A 26,960-nucleotide genomic window follows, 5' to 3' on the forward strand; every position below is an offset into this window, starting at 1 on the left:
TTCTTTGAACAGATATAAATATTATAAATACCTGATGCTTCTTCAAAAAAGATTGCATAATTTACATTTTTTTTCTTTTTCTCTCTATTGCTTTCTACAACTCACAAAAATTGTTCCTATAGGAAATTCGAATTAATTGCTGGTTTTCAAAATTTCATTGGCTTTATAAAATTCTGGAGGAATTCTGCCACCATCCCGAATTAATTGCTGGTTTTCAAAATTTCATTGGCTTTATAAAATTCTGGAGGAATTCTGCCACCATCCCTACAGCAACAAAGTAGGAGGCATAAATCCTTCAGGACAGCTGAATTTTCTTTCCCAATATTATTTTCTAACACGTAAGTTACAACCTTACAGGATCTTTTTCAAACCTACAATGTTTGAGACAGTCGTCGGACAATATCATCAATAGAAAGAGTAGCCGAAGACAAATAAGAGAAAAAAATAAGAGCACAGATATAAACAATCTGATGTTTCATATCACCTTCAAATTCAAAAGTCACTTTTTTTTTTTTTAAACTTATAACTCATTGTTCTTTTCCGTGAAAATGACAATGTCAATCATGTTCAGCTAAGCTAACTGAAGAACCATCATCCCAAAAGAATAACAGAAAAGTGAAAGAAATAAAAAAAAAAAAGACAAGGAGCTGAAAACTCATAACATCTCAAAGACTAGATTTTCCTCGTTCATACGAAAGATATCAAAAACTGGTCCATGTACCCTATTCATGTTTTTTTTTTTTTTAAATACTTGCAACTACCTAAAAACCATGAAGCATGTACTATTAGAAAAGCAAAGTTGATGTGAAAGCTGCAGAGTCGCACATGCGGTAGGGGACCATCTTGCAATTTAATTCATCAATCCATGTTCACCCGCATTTACATGAAGAACAGCCATTTTCCACTGGATTTTTTACTACAAAGGGTAAGAATATCCTCGCAGGTACTTCGAATCCACACCTGATTCACGTACCAGTGCTAGACGGCCTGTTCGCGCTACCTGTTGGACGATTAATCAGGACAGAAAGCTCAGCCTCGAAAAACACAACCATAAAGGAAATTGCAAAGGAAAATTAAAAAATTCATATTGGCCTCACGAACATAGAGCTTTTGGGAAATATACAGAACATGGTAGTACGATATGCACTGTTTAGCCACTGCATGAACTTAGTCATAACCAACTCATTTGGTAGGCTACATAAGGAACACAATATCATCTGTTTCCCTATGGGTTGTGGATTTAAATCTACTCATTAGTATGGCATTAAACTCAATTCTTTTTATTTCCCTTTCTTGAGAGAATAGTTTTAGCGTCTGCATAGCCACGCCATACGGTGACCAAATTATCTCACATCCCCTCCTCCCCCTTCCCCTCATGCTTCACACTACAAATCTCCTTTTTCCTTTTTCTGTTTTGATCCCTTTCTGGAGTTTATTCATGCTTACTACCTTATTTTTGATCAATTTAATGCAAAAAATCGTACTTAGCATTGGTGTTGAAAATCCCCTGAAGAAAAATGTACAGATTATAACATACATTTAGATCAACAGCATCTGTTCATAAAGGTTCAATACTTATTGCCTTCATTTCATAAACTGAACATAAGCTGGAATGGTTAATTTGATCCCTGTTCTCATAATCTCGTGAACCAAACAAATGAGTGAAACACAGTAGTAAACTCTAGTCATTATAGTGACCCTTATCTGTTTGCATTACAATTTCCCCATTACACTCCATCCGTATCACAATCCCTGTACTGCGAAGTCCTTTTTTACAATCTCATTTTGGGCAAGCAGTATATTACTGGATAATAATTTTGATATCGAAATAACAGGTTTGCAATAAGTAACTGACCTCACAAATACCATAAGGCTCTAGTAGCCGCTGCAAAGCAACCATCTTATGCAAATCTCCTGTAAGCTGGATAAAGCAAATAAAATAATAGTTCATTAAAATGTCCTAGAGAAGCTTCATCCATATTTAGATAAAAGTAAAAAGTATTCCAGGTTGGTTCATAAACTGCAATTAGAGTGCAGATAAATCTCTCTCATCCAAATGTATTTCTTCTTCAGGACAACGCTTAAGAGTGCTATTCTGTACAACATAAAGAACCAAAAAACTGATCCATGATCACCCATGGTAGTCTTGAGAGATAAAAATGGAATTGGTGAATGATTGCATGTTCATAAAAGCAATAGTTGGTTCATGTCAACTTCTTTATTGAAGTGCAAAACCTTATGTAAGTGATACAAGCCTCAACTATGAGTGATGTATTTCCGATTAAATTAACAAGGTGGGGAAATGGAGGATGAAGCAGGTGTACTTGAAAGACCAAACCAAAAGATCAGAAATTTAAAAACACAATGTTTCTTGCATTAACCCAATAGGCATACCATACACCCAATACCAAAGACAGCCTGTAAATCAAGTCCAAAGAAGACATTTAAAATACTAGTGCAAGGGAATCTTCACCTCAAGAGTTATAGTATGGTCAGACACATCAACAGCTTTTGCTCTGAAAATGCTGGCAATATCAAGAACATCGCGGCGTGCTGCAGCATTCACAGCAATCTTTATCAGCATTAGTTCTCTTTCAGCAAATGGGCGGTGAGTAATATCCCGAACCTGAAAGGATGCAACAAATCCATTCATCATCTTCTGCTCATTCGCAAACAGGAATGAAAATTAACATCACAATCTTAGACCGGTAGGATCCTAACAAGTTGCATGTACCTGGACAGCAACATTGTGTTTAACACAGTAATACAGATACTTGGCTCTTGGCTTGAAAACAATTATCTTTATTTGTTTGGACAACAACTGGTTGAATCTGGTTTTGAATTTCTTTTCTTTAAAAAAATAGAAACGAAAACAGGATTTTAAAAAGGCCCGCAGAAAAATAAATGTGCTTGATTTTTGGAAAAAACTAAAAAGATATGTCAGAATTTGCATTTTAAAGAGAAAAAGTAGGTGCAGATCAGGACAAAGATTGTTTACTGTTCCCTGAGTTGGTTCCAACAAAGCAAAAAGCTGTAGAAGGCAGTGTTGTGAAAGGCGAGAGGCGAGGCGAGGCGAGGCTGCAGTGCCTTTTATGGCTGTGGCGAGCAGACCTTCAAAAGGCACGCCAAAGGCGCTAATGGCGCCAAGGCGAGGCGCCCAGTTATGGCGAGGCGAGATGCCTTTTAAAAAAAAAAAAGAAATTAAAAGAAATGGAGGACTTAAATGAAACTTATTTACAAAAGAAAAATAGCAGCTAGGTTTTTTTTTGCCTCCTCCTCTCTTCTCCTTCAAGGTTTCAGGTACGTCTCTTTCTCCTTCTTCTTTTACTTCAGTTCTTCTTCTTTCTTCCTCCTGTATTTTCGACTTCTGCTTCTTCTTCTGTTCTTCTTCTTTCTTCTTCTTTTTTTCCGGCGACAACTGCTCTATTTCCGGCCACCTCTGCATTTTTTTTCCTTCTTCTATTCTCTTCTTCTTTTTCTGTTTTTCCCCCCCCTGTTTTTTTCTCCTCTGTTTTTTTTTCTCTGTTTGGACCAGTGAGGCAGTGGTTGTTTTGCTCCTATTTTTTCTGTTCAATAATTGTTTAACTTTTGTTATACAGTTATAAACAGTAGTTTCAAATTCAATGGAATCGTCGGAAGCTAGCAAAAAAGACATAGGTTGGAATTATGGTACCAAAGGCCCAACAAAAGATTCAGTTACATGTATCTTTTGTCGAGGCACTTTCAATATGTTATTGCTAGTGAGATTTTGATTATTTACATATGCAATTAAATATTTTAATTTTTTGGTATTTATTGGCGCCGCACTTCAAAAAGGCGAGCGCCTCGCCGCGCCTTAAGGCGAGGCAGGCCCTTGTCGCCTTTTGTCGCCGCGCGAATAAAGGTCATCCATTTCACAGATTCTGAATACAATACTCATTAAACATCACAACTCATAAAAATCACTCACTGTAGTTTCAAATACTAACAGGAATAGCGTGCAATACTAAATATAAAGCATACACATCAAGCTCTTAAATATGTAAGATGACATACACATCAACTTTCCAATAAATTCATAAACAGTTCAATACTTGAGGAACAATTTCTGAGAAGTGCACCCGAAAGGGAAAAAGAAAAAGAAAGAAAAACAAAACGCTGTAGTACTTAGCCAAATGAATATACTAATCTATAAAGTTAATCCTTAATTTAGAAGGTTTTATCTGATATTAAACATGTTCCGTCACAATAATGTGAATTAAAAGAAAAAGTGACGAATAAAAATCACCATTCTTACACCATGTCACTTCCCAGCCTCAAGAAATTCAGTTGACAAGTGACTGCAATTTTTTGACTGAAAAAGTGTACAAAATTATCCATCGGGTTGGATGTCGAGCCAGCACTTCTGATAGATGACTACTTACCTTATGAATATCAACCAACTTATACAGTTGCTGCACCAACTTGCTAACTGACTCATCTGTACCAGGAACAACTGTTGTAATACGAGAAAGCCCCTCAACTTCAGCATGTCCAACTGCTAAACTCTGGAGAGGATATTTGAAAATATTTAATTATGAAGAACATCACAAATGAGCAGTCAAAAGGATATGGAAACTTAGCTTCCGTTACAAAAAACCCAAATATTTGGAACATACTTGGATGTTATACCCTCGTCGAGCAAAAACTCCAGTGACTATGTTGAGAACTCCAGGAGAGTCATTCACAAGGATTGACAAGGTGTGTGAGCGGAGGCCACTTGTCTGGAAGAATTAAGCCAAGGACTAAAGTGAACATCACTTGTAGGCAAATTTTCGAATTAATAGACTAACAGTCGACACATGGAAAACATAAAGACATGGGAATTCAAGAATGAAAAGGCCGCAAAAGCTGTTCTCAATCTACTTCCTTAGAATTGCAGCATATTTATGGGCTATTTCCCCATGGAAATTACTCAAGCAAACATCAAGACAAAGACAACTAAGATAAAAACTACACTCAATAGAAAATGTAATCAGTGAGAAATTAAGGAGGCGAATCAGTATTTTTTAAAATTAATCAAATACAAATTCAAGTTAGCACAAAATTTTTGCCAGGAGGTACAAATCAAGTGTCATATATTGTGCTTACAATCTTTAGAGGGTGAGATCCAAATGGCCATGTAGGTATAGATAGCGACAACTTTAGACAAGTCCATGGTGGTTATTGTTATGTAATAGACTTTTCTGCGAAAAAACAGTAAACAAAGGAACAAATACTGATGTAGTACACTAATTATACTGAGATTACATCAACAAGTCTGAGAATATCTGCTCGTACATTGAATAACATCCTAATTACAGCATAGTGACTGTTTAGACAGAATAATAAACCAAGTAAATAAACACCAACGACATATACATTTTAGTAACAAAGTACATAACACTGAGAATACACAGATATGATAATCCTAGACATTCGAGAGGCTAGACTCTCCCAGAGCATTCCTTTTTTTCCTCCAAAACGACATATACATTTTAGTAACACAGTACATAACACTGAGAATACACAGATATGATAATCCTAGACATTCGAGAGGCTAGACTCTCCCAGAGCATTCCTTTTTTTCCTCCAAATTCTTCCTTAGTAACTGCCTTGCACTAGTTTCTCCAGAAAAAACCACCAGTACAAGTAACAGTCTAGACAGTTACTAACTTTTCAGTGTGTTATTTTCGGCCCTCCTGAAATATGTTTTAATAACCTGAGGCTCATCATTGCCCTCCCCTATAAGAGTCACCTTGTCCTCAAGGTGAAAAGCAGGAAACTGTAGATCAATGACGGCAGAATCTTCCCAAGTATTCTCAAATTCGGGCTAGTTTTTCCACTTCATTAACACCTCCTGGTTACCATTAATCAGCTTCCGAATCTGCCTCACCGCTTCAGGTTCAACTTGAAGCTCCAATTCTGTTGTTGTAAGAAATGCAGGTAGGTCTTCAGTAGTAGTAGTTGGTAGTAAGCATTGTCTCAGCTGTGAAACATGAAATACTGAGTGAATGCGTGCTCCAACAGGTAACTCCAATCGATAAGCTACGGGACCAATCTTCTCTAGAATCTTGAAAGGACCATAAAAGCGGGGACTGAGCTTTTCATTGATCTTCTTAGCCAAAGAGCGTAGTTTGTAGGGCCGAAGTTTGAGATACACCATTTCTCCGACCTCCAAATTCACTTCCCTACGTAGTTTGTAGTTTGTAGTTTTTTTTTTCTTTTAAAAAAATAAAAAAAAGAGAGAATCAGCTCGACTCTTCATTCTTTGTTGTGCATGTCACCAGATGATTTGCGAGTTCAGTCAAGATCAAATTCCTAGTGTGCACTTGTTCATTTACTTCTCCTACTGCAGAAACAGTGTCATCCATGTGAAAAACTGATGGTGGATCCCTCCCATATAATGCTTTAAAAGGTGTCATGCCTGCAGATCTGTTAAAAGATGTATTAAAACAATACTCAGCCCAAGCTACCCAATGGAACCGTTGCTTAGGATTTTCTCCAGCCATACAACGAAGATATGTCTCCAAACTCCTATTCACCACCTCTGTTTGCCCATCGGTCTCTGGATGGTACACAGAACTGTATCGTAATGTAGTTCCGGCCATTTTGAACCACTCCCTCCAGAATTGGCTAATGAACACACGGTCGCGATCAGACGCAATGGATTTAGGAAAACCATGCAATTTAACCCCTTCCTTGGTGAAACTAGCAACCACATCTTTAGCATTAAAAGGGTGAGGAAGTGGAATAAAGTGTGCGTACTTAGTAAGACGGTCTACCACAACCATTATAGTATCAAACTTATGGGATTTAGGAAGGCCAGTGATGAAGTCCATACTAACATCCTCCCACACATGATGAGGTATGGGTAAAGGTTGAAGTAATCCGGCTAGACTCAAAGTTTGAGACTTGGTTCTTTTGACAAAGTTCACACTTGGTAACAAAGTCTTGCACATCCCTCTTCATACTTTCCCATTAAATATTCTCGGTATATGTGCGAAGATACCCCGAATGGCCTCCTATTGGAGAAGAATGGAACTACTTAAACAGCCCTGGTATTCTAGATGATCCTTTTGGCAAAACCAAACGTCCCTTGAATAGGAGACATCCATTCTTCAAGCTATGTTTGTCATCTGCTTGCTGTCCGTAGATTAACTTTTGCAAAATAGTAATCATTTTGCTGTCTCGTTGTACTTCTTGGTCCCATTCCTCCCTGTCTTCGTACTTCCAAACCGAAAAGCCATATAACTCTACAGGTTTCCCATGTCTAGACAACGCATCAGCCACTTTATTTTCAGCACCCGGTTTGTACTTTATCTCAAACTTATAACCCATGAGTCTGGAAACCCATTTCTGCTGTTTCCCATCCATGACTCGCTGTTCCAGCAAGAATTTAAGGGCTTTTTTGTCAGTTTTAATGATGAAATGTTGACTCATCAAGTAGTGATTCCATCTCTTGACGGCCAGCACAATGGCCATTAGCTCCCGTTCATATACCGAGCATTGTCTAGCTATAGAAGAAAGCATTTGACTGGAATATGCAATAGGTTTACCTTTTTGCATTAAAACTGCACCAACACCAAATCCCGAAGCATCAGCCTCAATTATAAATGGTTGAGAAAAGTCCGGCATCGCTAAAATATGCACTTGAGTTATAGCCAACTTCAATGCCTCAAATGCTTGTTGAGCTCGTTCTCCCTACAAAAAAGCGGCGGCAATCTTACCATAATCTTTGACAAACTTTCTGTAGTACCCTGTGAGTCCCAAAAATCCCCGCAAAGACTTGATATCTCTAGGAACAGGCCAAAATATCAGACTCTCAATCTTGGAAGGATCTGCTTACACTCCTTCAGAGGAGATGATATGACCCAAATATTTCAGTTTAAGTTGCCCAAACACGCACTTCTTGTTGATTACCAGCTGGTTCTGTTTGAGAACATCTACAGCAATCTTCAGATGTTCAAGATGAGAAGCATAGTAACAACAACATACCCAGTGAATCCCACAATGTGGGGTCTGAGGAGGGTAGAGTGTACGCAGACCTTACCCCTATCTTAGGTAGGGAGGCTGTTTTCAGCAGACCCTCGGCTCAAGAAAAGGCATATGAAAGGTCAGATACGGGCAAACAAATCAAAGCAATTATGAAAATGAAAACAATGAAAGTAATAAGCCATTATAAACCGACAGATACTCGCAGAAATCAAGAGACAAGAAACTATAGAGCAATAAAACTACTCATACGAAAGGACAAACACAACTACCTACTAGCCTTCTACCCTAATATGAGTCCTCCATACCCTCCTATCTAAGGTCATGTCCTCGGTAAGCAGAAAATGTGCCATGTCCTGTCTAATCACCTCTCCCCAATACTTCTTCGGCCTAACTCTACCTCTTCTGAAACCGTCGCTAGCCAGCCTCTCGCACCTCCGCACTGGGGCATTTGCATCTCTCCGCATCACATGCCCACCATCTCAGTCTCGCTTCCCGCATCTTGTCTTCCACTGAGGCTACTCCAACCTTGTCTCGAATGACTTCATTCCTAATCCTATCGCTCCTAGTGTGCCCACACATCCATCGCAACATTCAAGATGAGAAGCATAGTCTCTACTGTAAATCAAAATACAGAAAAGGGTCATATATACCCCTGTACTTTGAGAAAAGGTTTATATTTGCCCTTCGTTATACTTTTGGGATAAATATACCCTTGTCGTTATCTTTGGGCTAAGTATACCCTTATTATTGACTAACAGACCACTAACGTTCCACTATTAACGACCAACTAGTTTCTAATCAATCTGATTAACACCAATGACTGCCATGTGTCTTAATTTTTAATTTTAACCCAAACTCCTTACCTCCCTCTATAGACGGCTCAATAAGGGACGGTGTGTGGTTAGAGAGAGTCATTGTAGTCGTCGACGGCGGAGATGGAGGAAAGGAATGAAGAGATGGTTTAGAATCCTGCATCGTTACATACCTGGAAAAAGAATCAAATTTGAGCTAGAAAAAGCATACATCAAAGTGAAACTTGAGAAATTTGTGATCAACTTTGCCGGTATTTGGTGGAAGAAGAAATGTGAAATCTAAGTGCGTGAGTTTTGTGAAAGTTACTGTTGTAATTTTAGTTTGAATTGTTGGTGTTGAAGTGAAATGCTAGCTATGGAGGAAGTGGAGACAGTTGTCTTTCTTTTTGTGTGTGTGAGTGTGCTTCTACTTGATTTTTGAACCTTCCGGCTTGCAATGGAGGGAGAGTGATTTTGGCGCATTAATGAAAAAATGGGTGCAGATTATGCGGGTCATTACTTAATTAGTGGGAAACTGGTTGCTAGATTTATATTCATAAATCTTTGTTAAGCCTTTTCTTAATGTTTTGCAGATAAGATGGATTTTAACTGGTAATGGATCGAGAGATTATGCAAATCTTTAAGACAAATATCAGAGTGGATCGAGGCCAGATGTGTAATAAGTTAACTACTATCTGTAGGGGCTTAATGTGGGTGATTTCCGGTGTATTGTGACGGAAGAAGAATGTTGCTTGAGCTTAAAAGTGCCACCTATGGCCGCAGATTAAAACATGTGGGATGGGATTAATTTAACCGGGTGAAATGGGATCGGGGTAAAACACTACGTGTAGACATTTAGACTCAAATTAATCTTAGAATAAGGTCTGGTAGTCAATAGGGGTATATTTAGCCCAAAAGTATAACAAAGGGCAAATATAAACCTTTTCTCAAAGTACAGGGGTATATATGACCCTTTTCCGATCAAAATATCATCAAAGAACACTAAAATAAATTTTCGCAAATGTTCCCTGAAAATATCATTCATCAATGACTGAAAAGTCGACGGTGTATTGGTCAAGTCAAATGGCATGACCATAAACACATAATGTCCCTCATGCGTGCCGAAGGCCGTTTTCGCTTCATCTCCTGGTTGAGTGCGAATCTGATGATAACCTGTCTTGAGATCCAACTTGCTAAATATGGTGGCTCCCCCTAGCTCATCCAGTAGCTCATCAATGCCATGGTATTGAAAATTTATCAGGGACTGTGATGTCATTAAGAGCTCAGTAATCCATGCGAAAATGCCAACTACCATCTTTTTTCTTAACGAGCAATACCGGATGAGAATATGGACTAGTACTAGCTCTAATGATTCCAGCAGCCAACATCTCCTTGACTAAACGCTTGATCTCAGCTTTTTGAGAATGAGGATATCGGATATCGATATGGACAAATGTTCGGTGGTTGTTTTCCGGACTGAATAATGATGGCATGATCCCTAGAACGGTGTGGTGGTAGACCTGAAGCTTGCGCTCACACTTCTGGGTAATCACATAACAACTCCTCCTTCTCTTTTGATATAATAGTTGTTTCATCTTCATGTACTGTCACTTGATTCAACTCAATGAAGAATCCCTGATTTCCTTTCTTTAACAGATTATTCATGGCTCTTAGTGACACTGTTGTTCGAACCATAGCTGGATCCCCTCGAAGCGACACCAATTTTCCTACGTCTTTGAATTTCATGGTGAGAAGTTTCCAGTTTACCCTCATCTCACCCAAAGTGGCTAGCCATTCCATCCTCAACACCACATCAGTTCCGCTCAAGTCAAACAAAAAATAATGTTGGTGAATTTGTACTCCTTGCACGTCCAACCTCACCCCTTTACATACTTCATTTCGATCAACCTGTTGATCATTACCAATTGTCACTTCAAATCCATTGGTCTTCTCAATAGGTAAATGCAGGTGATGAGCAAACAGTAAATAAAGGAACAAATACTGATGTAGTACACCAATTATACTGAGATTACATCAACAAGTCTGAGATATCTGCTCCTACATTGAATAACATCCTAATTACAGCATAGTGACTGTTTAGACAGAATAATAAACTAAGTAAATAAACACCAACAACATAGAAATTTCAGTAACACAGTACATAGCACAGAGAATAGACAGATATCATAATGCTAGACATTCGAGAGGCTAGACTCTCCCAGTGCATTCCTTTTTTTCCCTCCAAATTCTTCCTTAGTGCCTTGCACTATTTCTCCAGAAAAAACCACCAGTACAAGTAACTGTCTAGACAGTTACTAACTTTTTAGTGTGTTATTTTTGGCCCTCCTGGAATATATTTTAATAACCTGAGGCTCGTCATTATGGTACTAGGAATGACGACGGGAAGGATAAATTAGAATTAGCTTTAGCTTATGATTTAGTGGTAGTTAACACATATTTCAAGAAGAGAGATTCTCACCTAATTACTTACAAGAGTGGGGGTAACCATAGTCAAATAGAAATTATCCTTATAAGAAAACAAGATAGAAGTATATGCAACGACTGTAAGGTTATTCCAGGAGAAGCAATGACCAGTACCCACCCAATATAGGTTAATAGTCTTAGATATAAAGCTTAGGAGTACAGTGAGAAAGGTGATGGATCAAGTTTCATATACTGTGCTTGCAATATTTATAAGGGGAGATCTAAATGATCATATAAGTAAAGATAGCAACAATAACACGTCCATGGTGGTGTAACATCCCGACCCCTCGTAAGTAGTTGAATCGCTTTCCTTGATTTGAGACTTACCATAGGTCCATTTAGTGTTTTGAGACTTGTTAGGATGTTTTGAGTGGGACGCAAGGGGCTCAGGTGAGTTTTGGGCAAGAAATGACATGTAAGCATGTTCTTGATTTTTTTATTTTTTTTGCTTGGTGTGGCCGCATTGGCGAAACTGGCCTCACAATTATGAGATCGCAGTTGCGGAACTATCCACACAATTGCAAGGCTAGCCACCACAATTGCGGAAATGGCTGTGATATAAAGGGGGTTGTATTCGGGTTTTTTTTTTTTTTTTGACATTTTCAACTCTATTTTGGACAATTAAGCTATGGACTGAAGGAGATTCGATTGGAAATCGACATATAACATTGAGGTAATGATTTTACCTAAACCCTAGAGATTATACACGATTATATACTAGATTTTGATATCTAAAGCGTGAAATTGAAGGTAGAAATGTGGGTTTTGGGTCTATGCCTCTAAAATCATTAATTTAGGGATTTGAGCATCAATTTAATGTCAGATGGGGAATCTAACTGTAGATTTGGACTCATATGGTTATGGGTAACCTAGAAAGGTAATTTATTTTGGGGTTTGACCATACAGCTCAGGGTTGACTTTGACTTCAACCTATAGTCTAATTTGCAAGCTTCTTGGAAGCCAAAAGTGTTTATTTTTTTCTAGAAAGAGCTTATGTTGGAAAGTTAAGGTGTTTGACCAAGCTTTAAGGGAAAAAATTAAGTGTTTTTAGTAGTCGCAAAAGCTATTTTTTCACAACCTAAAAAAAAAAGAGTAGTTTTTCTCCAAAAGCGCTTTTGGAACACTAGCCAAGCACAAAGTACTGCTCTAATATTTGCAACATTGCTTTTACAAATTTATTAGCCAAACACAAACTGCTACTCTCCAAACATACTTCTTCGAAAAGCACTCCTCACAAAAGCACTTTTAAAAATAAGCAGATTTTGGAAGTTTGACCAAATATGCTACTAGTCTAAGAAAATGAAATTGACGTCAATTGAGTAGTCTAACCTCGTAGAGTATTCTTTTGAATAGATCGATTCTGCGTGGTTAGTTTAAGGCAACTTCGGACCGAGGTATGTTAAGACCTTGACCTCCGTGAGGAAATTTTCCAAAATTGATATTGTTTGTCATATACTATGTCTATGAGGGCACCGTACACGTGAGGTGACGAGCATATATGCAGATATCGAACTTAAAAATGCTATACTAGGTATAGATTGATATTTATATCCATGCTTTACGTGTTCTTTCTGTACATGACTGCTTTGAGCATCCTATGATGCTAATATAATGTAATATGATAGGTGCAATTGAGGAGAAAAGTAGGCCCAGTTTAGCCCAGTTCAACTTGGGTCAGAATTGTAGGCTTACCACTACACTTCTTTCGAGCCATTGGAGATCATTGTGGAGGTTGGGTAGAGACAGAAGAGGAAACACAATTACGCAACCATCTCAAATGGGCGAGACTTAAAATCAGAGGTGACTGAACCAGCATACCCAAGGAAGTGAGCATTGAGGATGGTGACTTTTGCTACACTATGCAGATCTGGGCCGAAGCTCCGGTAAAGGTGGTCGCCGGAGAAGAAAGAAATTCAAAAATCTTTAACCAACAGTCACAAAGTTTTAAACCAAAGGGTAAAGAGGTGAAAGGCTGTTTATTCAGTCTGGCAACAGAGAAAAAAGGGGAGAGATCACGTGAAACTGCAGAGGCACGTGAAAATCCAGAGAAAAATTTTAAAGGTCAATTGGGCCTGGGGACCTCTAGTCCGAAAATAACACAGGACCGAAGCCCAAAAGTTTCAATGGGCCAAACTTCAAAAAGCCCACCTGGTAAGTCACTTAAACTACCCGAAGAGGCATGTGATGAGCATGTGGACCTCTTTAAAGGACTGAAAGGAATTAAATCACTATCAACAAAATTCCTAGAGGCGTACAATGACTGGGAAGCTTCTTCGATAGTTACAAGCTCCAAACTCTCATCAGAACTTCAATTGAGAGAGGAAAACACTTTGCAAATAGCGGAAACAGAACAAAGCAGCAGAGAAGGGGTTGAAATCATTCAATTAGAGGAGAAAGAAGACTGCACAGAAACCCAGACCCACAAGTAGAAGATATTAACATGCAGATTCAGCAGATCCATAATGCTGAACCAGTAGCTAACAGATTCCGGAAAATCAGGAAAGTAATGAAACCAAAGCTTTCAATTGGGTAGGTGAAAACATATTGGATATAAGCAGCATTTATGGAGTAAATCTCGAGGGCCTCAGGGAGAAAACTCAAGCTCTGCTCATGAAGCTTGATGCAAGGAAGGGTGCAATGGAGAAGGAGAGTCAAGAAAGAGAAATCTCAACTCCTAGAAACAGAGGAACCGGGAAAAATGAGTTGAAAAATTTGCAATCCAGTTTGAATGAAGAGGTGGAAGGAAGTAGAAGTAGAGGGAGAGCCCTTACTTTGACCATCAAATGAATGTAAAACTAATTACATGGAATGTAAGGGGACTTAACAAGATATCCAACAAAAACCTTGTTAAGAGTTCATTGCAAAAGTGGAAGGCAGATGTTTATTGCTTTCAAGAAACAAAGGTGAATAAGGATGTGGAGGTTAATACAAAACAATTATGGCCTTGCACGTGGATGAGGTGTGGATTCATTGAAGCTATTGGCAGTAGTGGAGGGATATTACTAATGTGGGATAGTAGGGTCTGGTCCGGCAGTCTTATGGAAACAGGACAATATTCCATTTCTTATAAGTTTGAATCATTACATAATTCTTTCATTTGGTATCTCACTGGGGTTTATGCCCCTCATACCAGAAGTGAGAAATTGGCATGCTGGAAAGAATTGCAACAGCTAGAGAACTTTGTGAAGGACCTTGGGTCACCTGTGGAGACTTCAATACAGTCAGGTTCATTGTGGAAAGAAGAGGATGCAGTAGAATTACAAATTCATGACTGATTTCTCCAGATGGATAGATGATTTGGAGTTGCATGATCCTCACTTGAATGGAGGGAGGTTTACATGGTTTAGGGGAGCTAATCACCACAATGCAGCTAGATTGGATAGGTTCCTCTACTCCATGGAATGGGAGGAAACTTTTAAAAATATTCCTAGAGTAGTATCTGATCACAGCCCTGTTTTGCTAGAACGTGGGAACTGCGAGCAGAAGAGATCCTATTTTAAGTTTGAAAACCAGTGGCTAAAGGTGGAAGGTTTCAATGATCTGATTGATAGCTGGTGGAATGGTTTATTGGTAGAAGGGTGTCCTGATTACAGATTTTGTGTGAAGCTAAAAATGTTGAAACAAAAGCTTAAAGAATGGAGCAAAACAACTTTCGGAGAGCTAGCCAATAAGAAGAATAGTCTTCTCAATGAGCTGGCTGAGATTGATTTGACACAAGACCAAAGAGAACTGACTGAAGATGAATTGTTGATAAGAGCAAAAGTATTAGTTGAAATGGAGGAGTTGGCTAAGATTGAGGAAAGCAGTTGGAGGCAAAAATCTAGGGTTCAATGGCCCAAACAGGGAGATAATAACAACGGATTTTTTCAGAGAATGGCAACAGCCCATAGAAGATACAACACTATTGATAGATTGGTGGTAGGGGAGGAAGAGATTAAAGAACCAACAGAGATCAAGATGGCAATGATAGAGTTCTACAAAAAGCTTTATTCAAAAACTGAAGATTGGAGTACCTCTTGTGAGTTTGTAGACTGTCCTAAATTCTCCCAGAAAGAGAATGATTGGTTACAAAGACCTTTTACAGATATAGAGGTATTTCACATTGTTAAACATTGTGATGGTGACAATGCACCTGGCCCGGATGGTTTCACTATGAGCTTTTTTAAGGCTTGCTGGGATACTCTGAAAGAAGAATTGCAGACCATTCAGAACTTCCATCAAAATGAATTCTTTGAGAAATCTTTGAATGCTATTTTTATAGCTTTAATTCCCAAGAAGCAAGGTGCAGAGGAACTAAAAGATTTCAGACCAATAAGTTTAATTGGTGGTGTGTACAAAATCATCTTCAAGCTAATCACTGAAAAGTTGAAGACTGTTATAGGCCAATTGGTGGAGGTTCACCAGATGGCTTTCTTGAAGGGTAGACAGATCTTAGATGCAGCTATTGGCCAATGAACTGGTGGACTCTAGGGTGAGACAGAATACACCAGGAATTCTTTGTAAACTTGATATTGAGAAGGCCCATGACCATGTAAACTGGGATTACCTTCTTAAAATTCTTAGAGACATCTGTTTTGGTAACAAATGGGTTAACTGGATCAAATTCTGCATATCTAGTGCCAAATTCTCTTTTATCATCAATAGAAACACTGAAGGTTTCTTCCAATCTCAAAGAGGGTTGAGACAAGGGGATCCGTTGTCCCCATTTCTTTTCATATTAGCCATGGAGGGGCTTAACCACATGATCAGAAAAGCAAATGCAAATGGATGGATGAAGTGCTTTCGTGCTCAGACAAATAGGGGCAATGCTATGGAAGTGACACATCTGTTGTATGCAGATGACTCTTTAGTATTTTGTGAAGCAGAGGTGTTACAAATTAGACACCTAAGGGCGATTCTCACCGTTTTTTAGGGCATCTCTGGATTACATGTTAACTGGCATAAGAGTTTTCTTTACCCAGTTAACCAAGTCGGTGATATGCAAGAGTTAGCTGAGAACCTAGGCTGCCAAGTAGCTTCCCTGCCTACAAAATACCTTGGCATGCCTTTGGGTGCCAAGAACAAGGAATTGGAAATTTGGAGTGAAGTACTGGAGAGATGTGAAAAAAAGCTAGCAAGATGCACATATGTCTACTTCTTTGCATATGTGATTCACAGCTTTACATGTGGTTTGAGCTAATGAGTCAGGTGCGAACCATGGCTTGGGTGTCAGCGGTTGTATTCTCACTTGATATGTGGTTTAGATGATGAGTCTAGTGGGTTCACAACTTGGGCATCAGTGGTTATGAGGTTTAGTACTCTGGTTATAGTGTGAGGATAACCTCAAGAGTCACTGGGCGGTCGATAATAGGATTGTTGGCACAAGGAGTGCTAGCCTGGAATAAAGATTTGAGTCTTTATCATACATCTCTGAATTTTGACTCGTGTATTTGTGCATATCTTAATATGTTGTATTTGTGCATTCATTATTATGTTGTTTCGTACTTTACTTTTGTTCAAATCACACTATTATTGCAAAGATTATTTAAGTGATTATTTTCCCGTCAACCCCTATCACTAACTTGTCGGGGATGACTGGTGATATTTACTGGGTACGTGTTGGTGTACTCACACTACCTTTTACCACTTCTTGTCCAGATTTTGACCTTAAGACCTAATAGAGCTCGGGAGTGAGTCAGCAGCTATTCAGAGACTGTCGTGGTGAGCTGCTTGGTTCTTTTAGCAGTGCCTTGGAGTCCCTTCTATTTCTGCCTTGTTGTTCCTTATTTCAGACAGTAGATACTATTGATTTTCAACAACTGTTGAGAAGAGTAACGAGATCAAGGAGAGATTGATAATAGTTTAACTCTAACCAAGAGAATAACATTTTAGACCTCTACACATCTGATAGAAACTTTAGATACATTCATAGAATTAGGACAACAGAGGTAAATGATGCCATGAAAAATATGAGGATTAGAAAAGCTTGTGGTCTTGATATCCCTATAGAGATTCGGATGTGTCTTGGAAATGTCGAAGTAGAATGGGACCAAGTTATTCAATGGCCAATGCTATACTAAGAAATGGTAGAATGTCCAATGAGTAGAGGAAGAATACCCTGATTCCGATTTATAAGAACAAAGGAGATATTCAAAGCTGCGCCAACTATCATGGCATTGAACTCATGAGTTATACAATGTCGCTCTGGGAAATAGTGATAGAGCATACTTAGAAGATTTACACAGCGGGTATATTCTTGCTACGAAGATTGATGTAAATCTATCGCGAAAAGAAGAAAGAACTACACAAGTGTTTATTGATCTTGAGAAAGCATATGATAGGGTACCATGCAAGGTCCTTTGGTGCATGATAGAGAAGAAAGGAATTAATATTAAATATACAAAAGCCACAGCAGACATGTTTGAAGGAACTGTCACTAGCATGAAAAGAGTAGAAAATGATATAGAGGAGTTTCCCGTAACAATGGGTTTTCACCAGGGATTGACATTGAGCTCCTACTTGTTTACCCTAGTTGTGGACAAGTTAACCAACACAATACAAGATGAGGTTTCATGGTGTATGTTATTATTAATGATATTGTGTCAATTGACAAAACTAGCTAAAGTGTTACCCAAAAGCTTGAACTATGGAGAACCACTTAAGAGAGTAAGGGTTTTAGGATAAGTAGTAGACTGAATAAATGCACTACAGGTTTAGTCATCATGAGAAGACAGAAGTTGAGGTGAGATTATACGAGATTGCGGTGCCAAGATGTTACTCATAGGATTAAACCTGGATGGTTGAAATAGGGAAGTGCTACAAGGGTATTATGTGATAAGACCGACAATGTTATATGGTAGTGATGTTGGGCTGCTAAAGTCCACATATCCACAAGATGACTATTGCAGAGATGCATATGCTAAGATGGATGTGCGTTCCTCCCAAATTAGATAAGATTAAGAGTGAAAAAATTCGCTAAAAGGTAATATAGGTGATAGCTACTAGGTGAGGAGAGGTTTCAGACTTGTTAGAGAACTTGTAATATTACTAATATTGTTATTATTGTTATGATTATTATTATTATTAAATATATTTAACCTATTTTTTTTATTTTTGTTTTATTTAGTATGATGATGATATGAAATGATTAAAATAAAGGAGTGGGGATTCATAGTCAACCCCAACTTATTTGGGACTGAAGCGTAGTTGTTGGGATATGTTACAACTTTCCCTGACGCATATCAGGTCCATCTGGATTCAATGGTGGCAAAGATGAAGAGATACAAACTACTCCTTCCTTTGGTTCTTCTATTATAGAGAGCAAAAGTAATAAGCCCTATACGATAAGGAAAATGTATATAAAAGAGTACGTTGCTTCGGCTTTCTACGAAATTCAATATAGCCCCCTTCCTGTAAATTGCACCTTTTTTTTCTGATGAACTAAATGGTTCTTGTGAATTGCACAGTTAGATTCATATCCTTTATAGGCTATAGCGAAACAATCATGTGTGATTTACACGTATCTAGATTGAGGCAAGATTGACAAATTCCAACAACTCAGGACAAATGCCCTTGAAATGCTGAATGAACAAGGATGTAGACATCAAAACCTTCACGAATATGAAAAAAGTTTCATCTAGAAAGGAACAAAGGCACCTTTGAGGAACAGTTAACCATTTCTTACATCTTCATCATTGAGAACACCCCAGTGAGCATCAAGAACTTGACTGACTCCAGAGTTGTCATCTGTCTCGACAGGATAAACATCTCCCTTCATTTGGCAAAAAGAAGTGCATCCAAAGTCAGATATTCAAGCTACTGTTGGAGAGGGGGAGGGGGGAAAGAAAAGATAGATAAATCTAAAAAGACATTGAAGGGCATGCATCAACTATATGCACCATCTCAGGTTTTAATATCATATTGACCTTGCTCATAAAGGCCCAATTAAATGACTCGCCAATCAATTACTGAATGATTAACTGTGTTATGCTCATAGCTGTTTCAACCCATACAACTATCTATAAAGATGCATTTTGTGCAATTTGATCTTTTCTCTAGACAATTCTATAGCATATACTTCCAGTATAGGCCATAGGGGCTTTCATGCAAGAAAATTTACTTATGAAAAAGTAAGATCTAAGATCCAGCATTTCACAAAACTGAGTTAAATAAATCAAACAGATACACTATATTCTTTTCTTTTTCTTTTTAAACTGGTAATTGACAGATACACTATATTCTTTTTAAGTTATTGAGCAAAATTGTTTCTCGTGACTTTCTTTTGTAAGCTTATCACAAACATAAACTGAATTCTGATAATTGAAAGAAAATCAATCATCTATTATTTCATCTGTGAGTATAAGAACTCTGGCCTAGCTGAAAATTACCAACTAGCAATTGGCTGTGTATGAGGAGAATTCTAAGTTCACGAAAGAGACAAATTATATGTTGCTACAAAGAAACAAGCACAGTCTGTGTAATAGCATATAAGCATACCTCAGCCATAGACATAGATTCTGCATTAGGAGTCCTCTTGGTTGTCCTCAAATCCGTATTAGCAGACATCGCACCTTCAAGATCTGGGTATGATGCTGCTGAAAACCGCCAAAAAGGAGCAGATTCCCCCATCTTTTCCCTTCTTAAGGCAATCTATGTTTTAATCAACCAGGTGAACATTGATTCCTTGGAAAACAAATTTAACTAGCAAATAAAAAATAGAATATGCAACTCAAAACTTATAGAAATTTCCTTTCAGGTACCTTCCCAGTACGAGCAATTTCTTTAATTCCAAATTTACTTAAGTTCCTCTGAACAGCCACCATCTTCCCTGGATCTCCAGTTACCTATTTAAATGACAAGCATCTTAAATGGGGATTGACTTTGGCTCAAATGTACTATTAAGCTATGTCATGAAGGAGAGTTAATGCTACTCGCAACTACTAATCATTGAGAGAACCACAATTTATCAGTTCTAAAGTATGGTTAGCAAAATACGTCAACACTTATTGAGATGACAAAGAAGAAATCTTGGTAAAATTGCTGGCATTGCTGCAGTTCACTCAGCCATGAATAAACACCATTGACATAAAATGAGAAACTAAATAAATTCATTTGGGCAAAGGAAAAGCAAGATTGCATGTTTGTAGATTAGGTCATGATTTTTATTTTCCCCCAATTTTATCCTCAGATAACTAGAAAACATAGTTTCATATTTTCTTCTTTGGTACAATATTACTATCTTGAGATATAAACTATATAATTTTTTATTGATATCTTGAGATATCAAATATACAACACATTTTGTTTCCACAATTTTTGCCAACATTGACCCTCTACTTGATTTTGCTTTCCTTTTAATTTAAAGGAAAAAAGGCGTGGAACTTAAATAACTCACTTAGAACGCTTTTCTGAGCCTGTCCTGAAATTCACCTATTTTTGTAGCAGAGGTGAAAGTCTCCATACTAGGAGAAGCACTAAGCATCATTGAGGAAAGAGCATGATCGACCTCATGAAGACACCGGATATTATGACATAAGATGATGGAAAAGAATCAGAAAATCAAAGGACCCAGCTTTGATTTCTCCTACATGCCTAAGCCTTGGGGGCGGAGTTATCCAGTTTTTATGTATTGAAGATGCAGGTAATGATGGAACGTTTGAGGCGCCCGGACATCAGTATTATTGGAAAAAGGGATGAAAATAGTAGATATAACAGGACACTGACGTACGATCTAATAAATCAACACAAGATGCTATTTGCTTCATAAGAACAAAGCTTAGTGCTATCAAATGAAAGAGCTTCACAAGAATTAGGACTTACCTTGATCATCAGAATTCATTTGGAACGAAAAAAGAAAATGTCACTACTGCAAGATATGATCTCTTTGTTGAAAATAGAACAAAAGGTAATATTATTTTAGACATAAGATTTTTATCTAATCTTATATTGGAAGGGTGCAGGCAGGGCAGGTTTGGAGTTGCTGCATGTCATTTTTAAGATGAATGGAGGTGGAGTACAATGGTTCCTTTGTACAAGAACAAGGCTGACATGTCATTTTTAAGACGGCGAAAATGCCCGAAGAATGGAGGTGGAGTACAATGGTTCCTTTGTACAAGAACAAGGGTAACATTCAGATTTGCAATAACTATAGGGGTATCAAGCTGTTAAGCCACACTATGAAAATTTGGGAGAGGGTGGTAGAGATGAGGGTGAGGAGGAGCGTGTCTATTTCCGAGAACCAGTTCGGATTCATGTCGGGGTGCTCAACTATAAAAGTCATTCATCTTGTAAGGAGACTGGTGGAGCAGTATAGGGAGAGGAAGAAGGGCAATATATGGAGAGGAAGAAGGGCTTACACATGGTATTCATCGACCTAGAAAAGGCAAACGAAAAAGTCCCAAAGGAGGTTCTATGGAGATGCTTGTAGGCTAGAGGTATACTTGTGGCGTACACTAAGACGATCAACGACATGTTTGATGGAGCTAAGACCAGAGTAAGGACAGTGGGAGTTGTGATGGTGTTGCACTAGGATCAGCTCTTTGCCTGGTTTTATTTGCCTTGGTGTGGGATTGATGCGGCAAATCCAAGGTGAGGTGCCATGGTGTATGTTATTCGCGGATGACATAGTTTTGATTAACGAGACTCGCAACGGAGTTAATGCTTAGTTGGAGGTTTGGAGTCAAACCCTGAAGTCTAAAGGGTTCAGGTTGAGTAGGACCAAGACAAAATACTTGGAGTGCAAGCTTAGTGACATAACGCATGAGGCTGGCGTGGAAGTGCGACTTAGTACCAGACCATCCAAAAGAAAAGAAGCTTCAAGTATCTTGGGTCTATTATCCAAGAAAATGGGGAGATTGACGATGATGTCACACCTCGTATTAGTGCAGGGTGGATGAAATGGAGGCTCGCAAGAGTCTCGTGTGACAAGGTGTCACCAAAAACTTAAAGGCTCTACAAAGTGGTGGTTAGGCCAACTATATTGTATCGGGAAGAGTGTTGACCAGTCAAAAAACTCTCACGCTCAAAAGATGAAAGTTGCGAAAATGAAGATGATGCGATGGATAGGAGAGATGGGATTAGAAATAAAGATATCCGGGACAAAGTGGGAGTGGACTCGGTGGAAGACAAGATGCGGGAAGCGAGGCTAAAATGGTTCGAGCACGTGAAGAAGAGATGCACAGATACCCCGATGCGAACGTGTGATAGGTTGCCTATGGACGGTTTCAGAAGAGTTAAGAGGCGGCCGAAGAAGTATTAGGGAGAGGTAATTGAACAAGAGAGGACCAGCTTACTGAGGGACTTTAGATAGGGGGTTACGGAGGACACAGATTAGGGTAGAAAATTAGTTGGTAATTGTGTGCTGCCATGCATATTCTTGCATACAAGTAGTCATAGTATTACTCTTGCAGTTTCTTGTCCTTCGATTTCTGCTATTATCTGCTATTTCTTGTAATTTGATTATCGTATCAATTTGTGATAGTTACTGCTCCTTTTTCTTTTTCAGACTGCTCTATCATATTTTTTTTTAGTATTTTGCCATGGCTTATTCGTTCTCGCTATTTCTTATTCGTACCGCTTTGAATTGTCTGTCTTTGAGTCGAGGGTTATCAGAAACAACCTCTCTACCTCCCAAGGTAGGGGGTAAGGTGTGTGTACACTCTACCTTCCCCAGACCTTACTTTGTGGGATTTCATTGGGTATGTTGTTAGTGATTTTATCAAGTGTTAACTTTGGTTAGAGACCAGATCTTATATACTAACTTGAGGTAGTCTTTTTCATTAGTTACAGATGACGCTTTATTTATTACAGGAGTTCTGACTATTTAGAGTTCCTACTCTACAAATAAGAACTTTTCATACTTTGTTTGGAATACACTTGAATAATAATGACGAATTGATATTAGTAAAATCTCCCTCTCTATTCTCTCTTACTATTTCTCCATCTCTACTTCTTTTTGTCCCCTCCCCTCTCTCTCCATTTCTGTTTTTCTTTTTTCTTTTTTTTTTCTTCTCTCATTTATACTCATTTATACTCCTTTCCCTCTAGTTTCTCCCTTCTAGCCCTGCATTAGTAATTTCCTAACAGAGTTGTATATTACCAGAATCCAGTTTAGGTATCTATGCACAAAAACATGTCTGACTTTTGATATCCAGTTCACAAGCATCAAGTTCAGGAAAGAAAAAGATGGATTCTGGTCTATGTCATCACCTCAATAGTCAGTGAATGATCAGAAATATCCACAATTTTTGCCCTGAAAACGTCCACCAACCACATAACCTAACAATGACCAGAAGATTTGGATCCATCATCACATAATAGTAAAACGGTAAAATAGTAAATGTTACTCAGATGACATCTTAGAACCAAGGGACACAGTAAAAGAACCTCCACACGATATTTTGGATCCGAGCTGATTTTGATAAGCATTAGCTCACGTTCAACTTGGGGCTCCTTGGATAGATCTTCAACCTGATCATCAACTTTTACAGAATAAACCAAAAGCACCACAAAAAAGGAGAAATTGGAGGAGCAGAAAAAAGAAAAAACATTCATGTTACACCGCCTATAGCTTGAGAGTTCAGTAAAGGCTCTTTGAATAATAATTTAAGCTCCTTTATCAACAACACGCCTCAGTTCCAAACAAGTCGGGTGTCGGCTATACGAATCCTACTGACCACGTACTTTAAACCTAAGTCACTCGGACTCTTCAAAAGTGTTGCCACACCCGTGTCGGATCCTCCAAAAATACACTACTTTTGAAGAATCCGACACGCACCCAACGACATTTTAGGAGAGTCCGAGTAACATAGCTTTAAACTCATCTCATGTCAACTTAAGCTCTTAAACCCAGCTGATTGAATCATGAAATATTTTAAGTACTAAAGACCGTATTTATAACCATAGCTGAAACCTTTTCCATGCTTCTGAGTATTGAATATCATTCAGTCTTTGAACAAGATTTTCCAGAACAGAGGAGCGATGGCACATCCATTCAATTGAGACAAATCTACAGACCAGACAAAATGCAGACTCAAACATTCATGTCGTTACTTCTCGATTTAGATGCCATATGAGACGGGCAATCCAGTAACATGTAATACTCATTACCAAAGGGGATAGTTTTGCTAATACAATACTGTCAATACCGTACTCTGACCCCAATTTGAAGCATGGAAAGATGTTAATTTGGTCACAAACTAATTGTACTAAGAACCTATACATTAGTACGATTCACCAAACAAGCGGCTATAAATGCATATCCACTTCATTATCAGACAAAAAAGTTTAATTCCCGGCAGTTACCACCTAAGCCCATACTTTTTCTTCATGCACCAGACTACTCCTAAATGGTTGACATCACTGAGAAGACGTGAGTGCTTAGTCTAACAGCTTATCAATTGAAATAGCATATGAAGATCAAAGTTATCACCTTGATCACATTTACGAGCTTTTGTAACTGTTCCATAACTTGCTGTAACACCCTTTCAGTTCCAGAAACCACTATAGTAAAAAGAGCCTTGTCCTTGTTTAGACCAACAGCAAGAGACTCAATATTGTACCCTCTTCGAGCAAAGACGCCCGCAATACGATTGATCATTCCACTTTCATCACCAACAAACACTTGAATAGTATGGCGCCGAACCCTGTAATCACATTTCACATAAATTTACACTAGCATAACTTCAGAATTCTTATACTCACTTTGAGCTTTTGAAAGTTACTTGTTCGCCCTCCAATCCGTTTTGTGTGAAACCACTTGACTGGAGCTTAAGACATGAATTTGACTTCTAATTATGTAAGTAAAGTAGAAGAAAATATTAAGGGCCCGTTTGGCCATGGATAATTTTCACTTTTTTCCGGAATCATGTGGACACAGAATTGTTACAATTTTCCAGAATTCAACCCGGAATATTGCAGAATTTGACAACAACAACAACAACAACATACCCAGTGTAAACCCATGGGTGGGGTATGGGGAGGGTAGAGTGTACGCAGACTGTGCCCCTACCTTGTGGGGTAGAGTGTACGCAGACTTTACCCCTACCCCTACCCTTGTGGGGTAGGAAATAATGGAAGTGAAGAAACCATGGCAAGATATTCTAGAATTCAAAAAAACTCCAAATACCTGTTTTCACAATTTTTCACTCCAATCACTCACAAAACGTCAACATTTTTCCAAGTTGTTTTCATATCCAAACACAACTCCAATTTCCAAATACTACCATTTTTCAACTTTTTTCCAAATAATACTTTTTTTCCAAATTTCATATTTTTTATGTCCAAACGCCCACTAAAACGGTAGTTAATATATGAATAACACAGAAATCATCCTATCAAAATCTAAATTTGATTGCTTTTTATGAATTTAAAATGTAATAACTTGTGAAAATTGTATAAAATAATATCATTAGATGATGGTATCTAACATCTTAGAACAATTCTACACACACTCTTTCACTCACTAGGCCTTTGAAAATTCCATTCTTCTCCCTCCAGTCCATTTTTGTGACACCATTTGACGGGAGTATAAGGCATGATTTTGACTTCTAATATATAAGTAATACTCCCTCCGTCCCAGTTTAAGTATTTTACTTTCCTTTTTGGTCTATCCTAAAAGAAGTGCCTCTTTCTATATCTAGTAAGTTGGCAATTCAATCACCCAACATGGCAAGTTTAAAATTAACAAGATTCAAAAGAAATTTTAGTACATTACACACATCTTTAAATTTAAGATTACAAGATTCAAAAGTCTTTTTTTATTCTTTAAACTTCGTGCCCGATCAAACTAAGACACTTAAATTAGGACGGAGGGAGTAGTAGAAAAAAATATTACACCAATAATTAAAAAAAGAACATAGAATCATTTTATCGAGGTATAATTTGATTACTTATACGATTAAATTATCAAAACTTGTGAAAATTGTTTTAAACTAATGTCATCGGTGGATGGAAGCTAACATCTTAAAACAAATTTTCAGATAATTATCATAAAAGTGAAAGCAGAAAAATTTGACCAAGCTAACATCTTAAAACAATATTTAATTTTTATATAGTTTCCAATCTCTGTAAATTACTCCTTCTGTCCCAAATGCAGTTCGGAAATTCGAGAGTCAAACTTCTTAATTTTAACCGTGAATTAAATTTAGGACACAAAATCTATAACTTTTTTCAAAAAAAAAAAATTACATATTTAGAAATTACATAAAAAGCAAGTCACAATAATAATTTAAAAGGTCATACGAATAAATCACCGAAAAAAAAAATTGTTAGACTCGAAATTGGAACTGTATCACATAGGGACAGAGGGAGTATAACTTTTGAACTTATAAGGTTTTAAGAATAAAAACAAACTGATTTTTCTGATGAGATTTTGAGAAATGTAAGATAAGAAAACATACATTTGTGTGGTGGAAGAGTCGAGAGTTGTGACAGATTGGTCTTCATTTGCATGTTTTCCAATGGCAGAAACTACTCCAACTACTGTTTTGAGATTATTTGAAAGCTGTGGCAAATTTGGTTTCAAAGTTGAAAATCCAACAATACCTAAATGGGGAATAGAAGAGGAATAGAGAGAAATGGAAGGTCTATTGAGAGTACTGTTGAATGAGTGAGTTGAAACAGCCGCCATTAGCAACAAATGTTTAGAGAGGTTTATCTGACAGAATCCTTCCTAATGCAAAAAGATAGGTTCCAAATTTAAAAAAAGAATGA

The 26,960-nt window shown here is 37.9% G+C and overlaps 1 protein-coding gene across 2 annotated transcripts; it reads right to left on the reverse strand.

The window, feature by feature from the left end:
- Positions 1-459: 459 nt before the first annotated feature.
- Positions 460-26,960, reverse strand: LOC132636033 (acetolactate synthase small subunit 1, chloroplastic-like). Of its 2 annotated transcripts, XM_060352688.1 has the most exons (12): positions 26,648-26,954; positions 24,679-24,892; positions 23,634-23,717; positions 23,457-23,525; positions 20,009-20,092; positions 19,746-19,898; positions 18,934-19,020; positions 4,638-4,742; positions 4,404-4,526; positions 2,474-2,626; positions 1,856-1,921; positions 460-1,000 (listed from the first exon to the last, which is right to left on the reverse strand). In XM_060352688.1, exons 1-12 carry the CDS (start codon positions 26,875-26,877, stop codon positions 917-919), a joined length of 1,452 nt encoding a protein of 483 aa, XP_060208671.1. In that variant the 5' UTR covers positions 26,878-26,954; the 3' UTR covers positions 460-916. The 2 variants fall into 2 exon arrangements, with proteins under 2 accessions (XP_060208671.1, XP_060208672.1); XM_060352689.1 differs by lacking the exons at positions 460-1,000; positions 1,856-1,921; positions 2,474-2,626; positions 4,404-4,526; positions 4,638-4,742 and adding an exon at positions 8,466-10,694 and having other exon boundaries at positions 26,648-26,960.

Source organism: Lycium barbarum, chromosome 4 (genome assembly GCF_019175385.1).
Source record: "Lycium barbarum isolate Lr01 chromosome 4, ASM1917538v2, whole genome shotgun sequence".
NCBI classification, from domain to species: domain Eukaryota; kingdom Viridiplantae; phylum Streptophyta; class Magnoliopsida; order Solanales; family Solanaceae; genus Lycium; species Lycium barbarum.